Below are 10,532 nucleotides of genomic sequence, written 5' to 3'. Positions count from 1 at the left end.
GCGAAATCTCTGTGGCACAGATACAGGAAGTGAGTTGAAGTTGAAGTCTCTTGCTTTGATGTCCCATTGTCTTTGCCCTGAGATGAGTGCTCTGACTTACATATAGCATTATCTTGATGAGCACTGTTTCATTTTCTCTCCTGGTCAGTGACTAATCCATGTGACAGGAAGAAGTGTGAATGGCTGTGTCTGCTCAGCCCCAGTGGACCAGTGTGTGTCTGCCCCAACGGACGGACACTGGACAATGGCACATGTGTGGAGTTGCCCACCCCCACACTGTCTCCCCTCGGTGAGTACACACACACACACACACACACACACACACACTGACCTGGGCACATGAATCCTTCTACTGTAGGGATGACGTATTTTTGTAGGCCAACCCAGAAGTCATGCACTTCCTGGTTCCCTCGTCCGGAAGGCAATGGGATTTTTGTATGTGCATTTGGGGTAAATGCCTGAAATAAGGTCTGTGGTTACTTACTTGGACAAAGGTCTGTGGTTGATGAAGGTTTCAGCGAGATCTTCACAAATGAGGACCCCCCTTATGATTTTTGAATGTGATTTTCAAAAAAACGCTTCAAAAGTCATAGAAGTGGTCCTCATCTGTGAAGATTATCACGCTGAACACAAGGGTCGTTTCATGAACGCTTGTTAACCACTTATTTCAGGCATTTAACCAAAGTCCCCATACAAAAATCCCATTGACTTTGAGACTAGGGAACCGGAAGTGCTCACATCCGGGTCTGGACTCATTACTGCGGTACTGTATTCTTGAGAACCTCCTGTGGTCCACAGCTCCTCCCAGTGGTCCCTGCACTGTGCAGTGTTTGAACGGGGGCAGCTGTTTCCTGAATGCCCGCAAGCAGCCCAAGTGTCGCTGCCAGCCCAATTATGGAGGAGACCGGTGTGAGATTGACCAGTGCAGAGACTACTGCCAGAATGGAGGCACATGCACAGCTTCCCCTACAGGTGAGATATTGACATCACAAGCTGTTTTTTTCTTGTCTTGTCTGTCTTTGTCTCATATAACCATAATAATGACATAAGCCATGACACAGAAGATTCTAATGTTATAGTTTTAGTATGAAGAATATTAATAGGACAAATCAGCGTGACATCACTTGACACCCAGAAATGCTGAACCCTGCGGCAGTTAATAGTGTGAGTTGTGCCAAACAAACGTTAATATCTCAAAAACTATACATCACATCGCTTATATTTTGACATTCTGAGTGAGAGCAGAATTAGCTCAAGAGTTTGATGTATAATATATGCATGTCGTCTTAAAGTTGTGTGAACTGTCGCAGTTTTAAAAATGTAAACAGAGTTAACTGGCTAGAGTCAGACACACAAGCCTCGCGCCACTTGGGCTCCATAGGGTTCCATTGCCGTTGCCACGCAGTGATGCGTTTGTTTACCAAAATGCTGCTCGGCTGACCCCTCGTATACTCCGAGGCGATTCAAATTGCTTTACAGAATAATAAAAAAACAGTAAAAGATGTACAATTAAAAAGTGCAAAAGTACAGACAAGAGATACAAATGATAAAAGAGAAGAAAAAGTTAAAATGCATATAAAAGATCAAACAAAATTCATTGCATTAAAATAATCAAATCAACTCAAATAGAAAGCTATTTTTACCCCCCTAAAGGAAGCACAGAATGAAGCACTCTCACACTGGTGACACTGTCAACCAGTAGACATTTAAGTGTGCGGCCTTACCAAAGATAACCCCAAATAAACCTTTTGTCGGCCTACAGGATAATGACATACACTGAAATGCACTGTTTATACAACAATAAGTAGGCTCAAATGTGTTTTTTTAGAACAAGCCTAATTGTTTGTGGTAGAGCTGGTCCAATAATATACAGTACAGGAGGAGTAGTTTGACAAGTTAAAGCCAGCCTTGTCTGTCTGCCATGTCTAATGAGCTTTTCCATCATGTCTCCTCCTGTCCTGTCTGTTCCTCTCCATGTCTCCTCCTGTCCTGTCTGTTCCTCTCCATGTCTCCTCCTGTCCTGTCTGTTCCTCTCCATGTCTCCTCCTGTCCTGTCTGTTCCTCTCCATCATGTCTCCTCCTGTCCTGTCTGTTCCTCTCCATGTCTCCTCCTGTCCTGTCTGTTCCTCTCCATGTCTCCTCCTCTCCTGTCTGTTCCTCTCCATGTCTCCTCCTGTCCTGTCTGTTCCTCTCCATGTCTCCTCCTGTCCTGTCTGTTCCTCTCCATGTCTCCTCCTCTCCTGTCTGTTCCTCTCCATGTCTCCTCCTCTCCTGTCTGTTCCTCTCCATGTCTCCTCCTGTCCTGTCTGTTCCTCTCCATGTCTCCTCCTCTCCTGTCTGTTCCTCTCCATGTCTCCTCCTGTCCTGTCTGTTCCTCTCCATGTCTCCTCCTGTCCTGTCTGTTCCTCTCCATGTCTCCTCCTCTCCTGTCTGTTCCTCTCCATGTCTCCTCCTCTCCTGTCTGTTCTTCTCCATGTCTCCTCCTGTCCTGTCTGTTCCTCTCCATGTCTCCTCCTGTCCTGTCTGTTCCTCTCCATGTCTCCTCCTGTCCTGTCTGTTCCTCTCCATGTCTCCTCCTCTCCTGTCTGTTCCTCTCCATGTCTCCTCCTCTCCTGTCTGTTCCTCTCCATGTCTCCTCCTCTCCTGTCTGTTCCTCTCCATGTCTCCTCCTGTCCTGTCTGTTCCTCTCCATCATGTCTCCTCCTGCCCTGTCTGTTCCTCTCCATCATGTCTCCTCCTGTCCTGTCTGTTCCTCTCCATGTCTCCTCCTGTCCTGTCTGTTCCTCTCCATCATGTCTCCTCCTGTCCTGTCTGTTCCTCTCCATGTCTCCTCCTGTCCTGTCTGTTCCTCTCCAGGCTCTCCTGCGTGTCGCTGTCTGACGGGCTTCACGGGTCCAAACTGTAACGTGCGCACCTGTAAGGATTACTGCCAGAACGGAGGCAACTGTACCGTCAGCGCCGGGAACCAGGCCAGCTGCCGCTGCCCCCCGGACTTCCTGGGAGACCAGTGCCAGTATAGTGAGTGTTCCCACTTCCCACTCTATAGAGAGGCAAAGTGGAACGTCACTTCCTGCTTCAGCACTGTACCAGAGATTTTCATCCGCCATTTATTTTCCCATAGACATTTCGTAAGATGCTTATAAAATAGTTTTACTTCGTCGAACCGAACGGTTCAGCTAACGCTATAATCGGGAGAGACCATAGAACATTTCACTCGGACCAAAACTTTAAAAAAAACAACATCGAAAAAATATTTTCTTTAAACCCGCTTTTTTTTAACGTTTTGGTCCCAGTGAAATGTTATGCGATCTCTCCTGTTTCTAAATATATCTGTACCATTTGGTTTGAACCAGTATTTTTATACGCATTTTACGAAATGTGTATGGGAAAATAAATGGCGGATGAAAATCTCTGGTACAGTGCTGAAGCAGGAAGTATGCGGTCACTTTGCCTCTCTATATGGAATGTTTCTGTAACCATTTCCTCCTCCTTATAATAAAGTCTGAATTGCAGTTATGTGCCAAGTTATGATGTGGTGTGCAAGGAGTAAACTGACATGTGTCTGTGTGCGTGTGTGTGTGTGTGTGTGTGTGTGTGCGTGTGTGTGTGTGCGTGCGTGCGTGCGCGTGTGTGTGTGTGTGTGTGCGTGCGTGCGTGCGTGTGTGTGTGTGCGTGCATGTGTGCGCGTGTGTGTGTGTGTGAGCAGGCAGCTGTGAAGGCCACTGCCTTAATAGGGGTACATGTCTACAGAGTGCTGATGGCTCTAAACAGTGCCGCTGTCTGCCCAAATACATCGGCAGCAAATGTGAGATTGACAAGTGTCACTACTGCCGTGACGGCAAGTGCATCCCCACCAACATCTACCAGCCCACAGGGGCGGTCACCTGCATGTAAGTGCACACACAGAGACACACTTACATTATGCACACACAGAGACACACTTACATTATGCACACACAGAGACACACTTACATTATGCACACACAGAGACACACTTACATTATGCACACACACAGAGACACACTTACATTATGCACACACAGAGACACACTTACATTATGCACACACAGAGACACACTTACATTATGCACACACAGAGACACACTTACATTATGCACACACAGAGACACACTTACATTATGCACACACAGAGACACACTTACATTATGCACACACAGAGACACACTTACATTATGCACACACAGAGACACACTTACATTATGCACACACACACTAGAGCCCGACCGATACTGGATTTTTGAGGCCGATGCCGATACCGATATTAGGGAGTAAAAAAATTCCGATATTGATATATCGGCCGATACTCTTATATTATATATACCCATTATATTACACAGTTTTTTGCAATGATCCCTCAAATATCAAACACTTGACAAAGATATGACTTGACATGACTTGAGATATGTAATGTAGACAGGATATTTTACAGCTTATCAATACACTTTATTGTCCAGAATTACATCAATGCAATGAAACTGTAAACTTCACTGGGAATTTAATAATTATAAATAACTAGAAATAGAAAAACACAAATAGAACAAATATAAAATATAACTTGAGTAAAGAAAAAATATCAAATATACACAACATGCTGTCTATAACTTAAAAACAAAAAAGAATATCGTCAATATCGGCCAACATATCGGCCGATACCGATCTATCGGTTATCGGCCAATTTCGGTGGACCGATATAACACACAGAGACTCATGCATACAAAGTTGTCAAGTCAAATGTTATTTGTAGCACACGACTGATCAAATAAAATGAGAACGTAAATGTTATCATACATAAAACATACATACTGTGCATACATGCATTCCATTTGTTGCAAAAATAGAAACTAATCATGCGTTGTCCATCCTGGTCTACTCCAGCACATTGTTACACATATTATTTTCTGTCTCCCACACATGTAGCTGCACCAACGGCAGAGTCCAGCCCAGCTGCTACACATGTGATACGAACGAGTACTGTGCGAATGGCCAGTGCTCCCTGAACCCCCTCACTCACCTTCCAGAGTGCAGGTGAGGTGCAGCAGACCAGACACTGTGTATACATTCACATTTACATTGCACCTCAATGATTTGTCACAATGAAGTCCAGGTATCTCTGTGAGAGGTCCCACGTGTCATGTGTTCTTCTTCTGTCTCTTCCTGTGTGGAGGTGTTCACCTGGCTGGACGGGGCGTCGCTGTGAGGTGGTGGCCACCACTCAGGACCCCACGGAGTCAGGTGGACGTAAGTCGCCTCTTCCACCATGACATCAAATCATCAGAATTACAAAGAGATTTGATTTGAATAATGATTCTCTGTGGACCATCTAAGTATATATATATATGTGTGTGTGTGCGTGTGTTGTGTGTCCGTGTGTGTGTATTTTGTGCGTGTGTGTGTGTGTGTGTGTGTGTGTGTGTGTGTGTGTGTGTGTGTGTGTGTGTAGGCACAGCCTCCATAGTGATCCCTGTGCTGCTCCTGTTGCTGCTGGTTCTGTTGGCTGCAGGAGCGTTGGTCTGGTACAGGAAAAGGATGAGAGGGTGAGTAACAGTCTAACAAGTTCAGTCCTGGAGCGAATCTCTTGTTTTTGTTTTTTATCAAGCCCCCCATTTCTCCCCAATTGTTGCTCCACCCCGTCTGCTGATCTGGGTAGTGTTATATTCCCACATACTGCCTCCGATAATTGTGCAGTCGCTAGTCATTTATTTTACCTGACAGCGAGGAGTTTCGCTGGCAGGACGTCACGTGTGGAAGAATCACGCTATTCCCCCCTAGTTCCCCTCCCCCCAAACAGGCACCCCGACCGACCAGAGGAGGCACTAGTGCAGGGACCAGGACACATACACTTAATCCGGCTTCCCACTCGCAGACACGGCCAATTGTGCCGATATGGATGCCCAACCAAGCTGGAGGTAGCATGGGGGCTCCAACCTGCGACCCTTGTTTTGGTAGGCAGGGAATCTGCCTACTCTGCACCTCTCCTCTCCTCTCCTCTTCTCTTCTCTTCTCCTCTCCTCTCTTCTCTTCTCCTCCTCTCCTCTCCTCTCCTCTCTTCTCCTCTCCTCTCCTCTCCTCTCCTCTCTTCTCTTCTCCTCCTCTCCTCTCCTCTCCTCTCCTCTCTGTAATGGCGTCTCTTCTGTTCCTCAGGTCTAGCAGGCCCGGCAAACCCGGCTCCGGACGCTCGCGGTAACGGTTGCCAGGGTTACGCTTCCTCTCTATCATCTCATCCAAATCGACATGCCGTCTCTCTCTTTCCTTCACCCATGAGTCTTGGTTGCTGTGCAGTGTTTGGTCCTGTGGTGAACATATTGAAGCAGATCTATTGATTAGTTGCTATGAATAGATCTGTCTGTCTGTGGTCCCGGAGTTCCAGTCAGTGCTGTAGATCCCCCATACTGTTACCCATCATATTGTGGCAGATTGTACTGTACCGTGCTGTGGTTTGTACAGTGGTAGAGTCTCTCTTAGTGAGAGGTTGACACTGCAACAGCATTCTTCCAAGCTCATATTGGAAAATGCAACGTGAAACCCCAGCATTTACTAAGAGGTAGACATTTACAGTATATTTTAGAGTATCCAGGGTTTTATTGTCTGCTTACTTTGGTCAACCCCTACAGGTTGGTCTGTACAGTAAGAACCCATATGCAGGACCAGCGTGTCTGGATCTGTCTCTGGCTAGATGAATGCTGGGTTTGTGTGTAGGTGGCTGTGCTGTGGCTTATTTCCATAGCCTGGATGGTGGTGCGAGTCATTCATCACATGGCTGTATCCCTGCTTGCACTGTTGAGACTCCTAAACTCCATTGATAAGAGACGGGCTTATGACTGTGACCTTCATGTCTTGTGTAGGGCCAAGTTATGACTGTGACCTTCATGTCTTGTGTAGGGCCAAGGGCTTCCAGCACCAACGCATGAGTAATGGTGCCATGAACGTGGAGATTGGAAACCCGGCCTATAAGATCTACGAGGGCGAGCCGGACGACGACGCTGGGGAGCTGCTAGATGCAGACTTCACACTAGACCCAGACAAGGTACAGAGAAATAGGAGGCGTGCGTGCACACACACACACACACACACACACACACACACACACACACACACACACACACCTGTTTGTTTTTATTTATTTAACCTTTATTTAACCAGATAAAAGCTTGAGATCAAATACCTCTTTTTCGAGCAACACCTGGCCAAAAATGGCAGCATAAAAGCAAGAAACTAAAAAACAAAAACAAAAAACAGACCAATAAAAAAAACACAGATGGACAAAACATCAGGATGGACAGTGAACACAAAAGTAGGGAGGGAAATCAAATAGAGCAAGCAGTAGCCTAAGCATTTTGTTGTGAAGCAATTACACACTCCCAAGTCAGCTGTTAAAAAGTCTGTAAGTTGTGCTTTAAAAACCTGCACTGTTACGAGCGACTGAAGCTTCAGAGTTTTTTGAAGTCCATTCCAGGAAGAGGGAGCAGAAAATGTGAAGGCCCCCTTCCCAAACTAGATCCACTAGAACGCAGGCTATAAGATACATTCGATGTGGGGGTCAGATGTGAACAGAGATATAAGGGTAACAGACCAATGAAAGCCTTATAGATAAATTTGGTGATGACGTTTATGTAATGGTCTGTTCTGGACTCTCCCCAGCCCACCAACTTCACAAACCCAGTATACGCCACTCTGTACATGGGAGCTCACAACAGCCGCAACTCTCTGGCCAGCACGGACGAGAAGAAGGAGCTGCTGTCGCGTGGGGATGAGGAGCCCCTGGTGGACCCACTGGCATAGACTGTCCACTGGCATAGACTGTCCACTGGCATAGACTGTCCACTGGCCCGGGTCATGCTTTTCCAAACACACCACCCCTCTTTTGCCTTTTAACAAACAAATGGGAAGGAAAGAAGAAGAAAAGAGAGAAAATCAACAAAAAGTGTGAACACTGTATAAAATGTACAAAAAAAAATGAAGGACTACTTTTGTATGTGATTGCAGTATTATATTTTGTTCTTTTGAGATTCCTCTGGTCAAAAATGAATAACATTTTCTACGAGAGATTTTTAATTTACACTTGTCCCTTCCCTTTTACCCAAATAGCCACTACCTCTGTGCAAAATGAAATGGAAACAAGAAAATCAGAAGAAAAGATGTTATCATTGGAGCAATTTTAATTTTTTATTTTTGTATGAATTGTATAGAGAAAAAAAAAACATTGTTCCATTTCACCAGTGCCAACTGTTTGTTGTTTGTGTTGACTTTGAGCGGGGAAGGCAAACTCAAAGTTTTATAAATCGGTACCAATGCTGTCTTGATGACAGCTTGTTGGCAAGACTGTGTGAAACAGAAATCGCGTTTGTGTATAGCACATGCAAAATGTCAATACCAGATGGCAACTACAGTATTTCCACATCATTTTCTCAGAGAACAATGTTCATGAAATGATTGTGTTTCATTCCTTGCACAGAATTCATATTTTACGGTATAGCACATCCCGTAAGATGTAAAGCAGGTCGATGTATGTATGTTTTTTAGTACATCCTATGGTGTTTAGAGCTCATGTGTTATTGAACTGAGAGGGAGGCATTTTGTTAGAGTTGGAGAATGAGGAAGTTGATAAGGGGTTAAACATTCCAGAGGGGTGGATGGGGATTTGAGATTCAAAGAGATGATAATGGTGAATGCCTCCATGGGGGAGGGCAGTGTACGCCCTGACCACAGCAGGCCAGCACTAACCATGAAGGGGACAAACCACAAATGAACAGTGTTTTTGTGTGTGCACCCTTTAGTTGACTGTTACAGGGGTCTTCCTCAAGCTGAAGGAGAGGAGGGCTATCGGTAATGGGAGGAGCAAGGATCAAGTTGTCGTCTTTTAGTTCTCCAGTCTGTTTTTGTGTAGACCAGCATCAAATGTCCCATCTGGTTTTGGGGAGATTGATATTTCTACCTTTAGAAGATCGAGGACTGTGCTTTCTCAGTTCTGTAAGGCCTCAGTAGATTCTTTTCTTTTGGTCTGTAGCATCACTCTTGTGTTCTTCTGCCTCTCCTCTGTGCCCTGCTGCTGCTAACGCTACCGTTCTGGTCGCTCTGACGTGTCCTTATGCTCGGCCTCTGTCCCAAAATGCTGCTTCTGTCAGAAGGTGGTCAGCCATATCTTAATGCATGTGAAAAGTAACAACAATCGTTAACGTACCGAGAATAACAAAGTCCTTATTTCGCTTACCTGTCAGCAAGTGTTCTTTTGATTTATGCTGTTGCGAATGTTTTGTCTTTAATTGAGAGAGAAGTACAATCATTTTACCTAAAGAACATTTTTGCAAAATCATACATGCATTTTTATTTTAATTAAGTTGTTTTTGATTAGTCCTTGTTTTTGTTTTTTTTTATGAAAAATGACACATAGCTTTTATAGTACACAATGCATGGAGGCTCAGACTTTCTTCTGGAAAGAGAATAATGTTTAATTTTTGCTGGAGTACTTTACAAACTAAACAACAGATATTGTTATAAATAAAATTTTAAAAATTGTACAGAAATGAAACGGATGCCTTTTTGTCTCTTGTCTGCAAGCTTTGATGATATAGTTGTATGTACGAGTACGAGTAAAAGGCAAAGCAAATTTTTTTACTTTCTTTTATGTATAATTAGTACTCATGTCTTTTCTTGGTGTTTGTGTTCAAGATGGGAACCTCTACAAGACCCAGGCTTTGTGTTTTTGCAGTGCACAGTGCTTTGGGGATTATGGTATCCATGCTTTAGGCCAGGGGTGGGCAACTATTTTTCATGGGGGGCCACATGAGAAATCCAGATTGTTGCCGGGGGCCGAACAAATATTGTCATGCCGTAACCCAGGGATGGGCAACTTTGATGATAGAGAGGGCCACAAAAAAAGTCCTCGCTACCAGATTTTGCTGAGGGCTGAACGGCGCCAGCGCGAAAAATTTTGGGCATTTGAAGCCAGGTTTAGAGGAATAACTCATTTTAAATTAACAGTTGTGATGTCATTATTCAGTCTTAACCACCAATATTTGATCCTTTTCTCACTCACTCCTATGTCACCACACTCTCCCTGCAGGGCTTGAAATTAACTTTTTTCACCACCTGCCAATATGGCTGCTAGATTTTAAAGTTACCAGCCAATTAGAATTTCCACTATCCGAAATGTTTTTCTTGAAATAAACCAGCATATGAGTGGGTTAATTTAAGCATAAGTATCAGTAAGTGGCCGGGATTCTCAAAGCCTGTGTTGAGGGTCACACGAACATGCACTCTTGAAGCTAAATAAATCCAAAACCAACAAGTTAATTATTTAAATTTCTACCTCAATGTAGAACAGCCATTTCTTACACATGAGATTACTTTTGGCCTTTTAGTCATAAAGATTATTGAAAGATATTCCATATTCCAGACTGAAATGCTATAACAGAAGAATATTGGCCAGAATGACATGAACATTTGGACACTTATTCAGCGGGTATCTTGCATGTTGCGTTCAGGTGCACTGTAAAAAAGGGAAAAAAAAAGGA

General features: G+C 44.3%; 1 protein-coding gene across 1 annotated transcript in view; it reads left to right on the top strand.

Moving 5' to 3' along the window:
- The window catches only part of LOC310799432 (low-density lipoprotein receptor-related protein 1-like), a gene marked incomplete at its 5' end in the record, with an annotated part of 176,046 nt that extends 166,543 nt beyond the window's left edge, over positions 1-9,503 (top strand). The window contains 10 exons of the mRNA XM_083662014.1: positions 149-289; positions 799-972; positions 2,857-3,018; positions 3,707-3,890; positions 4,939-5,046; positions 5,186-5,259; positions 5,462-5,555; positions 6,163-6,201; positions 6,901-7,045; positions 7,660-9,503. Coding sequence (XP_083518140.1) covers positions 149-289; positions 799-972; positions 2,857-3,018; positions 3,707-3,890; positions 4,939-5,046; positions 5,186-5,259; positions 5,462-5,555; positions 6,163-6,201; positions 6,901-7,045; positions 7,660-7,800 — 1,262 coding nt within the window. The 3' untranslated portion in view covers positions 7,801-9,503. The remainder of the gene's footprint in view (positions 1-148; positions 290-798; positions 973-2,856; positions 3,019-3,706; positions 3,891-4,938; positions 5,047-5,185; positions 5,260-5,461; positions 5,556-6,162; positions 6,202-6,900; positions 7,046-7,659) is intronic.
- Positions 9,504-10,532: the final 1,029 nt, after the last annotated feature.

Source organism: Poromitra crassiceps, assembly GCF_964638095.1.
Source record: "Poromitra crassiceps genome assembly, chromosome: 27".
In the NCBI taxonomy this organism is placed as follows: domain Eukaryota; kingdom Metazoa; phylum Chordata; class Actinopteri; order Beryciformes; family Melamphaidae; genus Poromitra; species Poromitra crassiceps.
The sequence above is the reverse complement of the archived record's forward strand: the minus strand, read 5'-3'. Positions and strand labels throughout refer to the sequence as shown.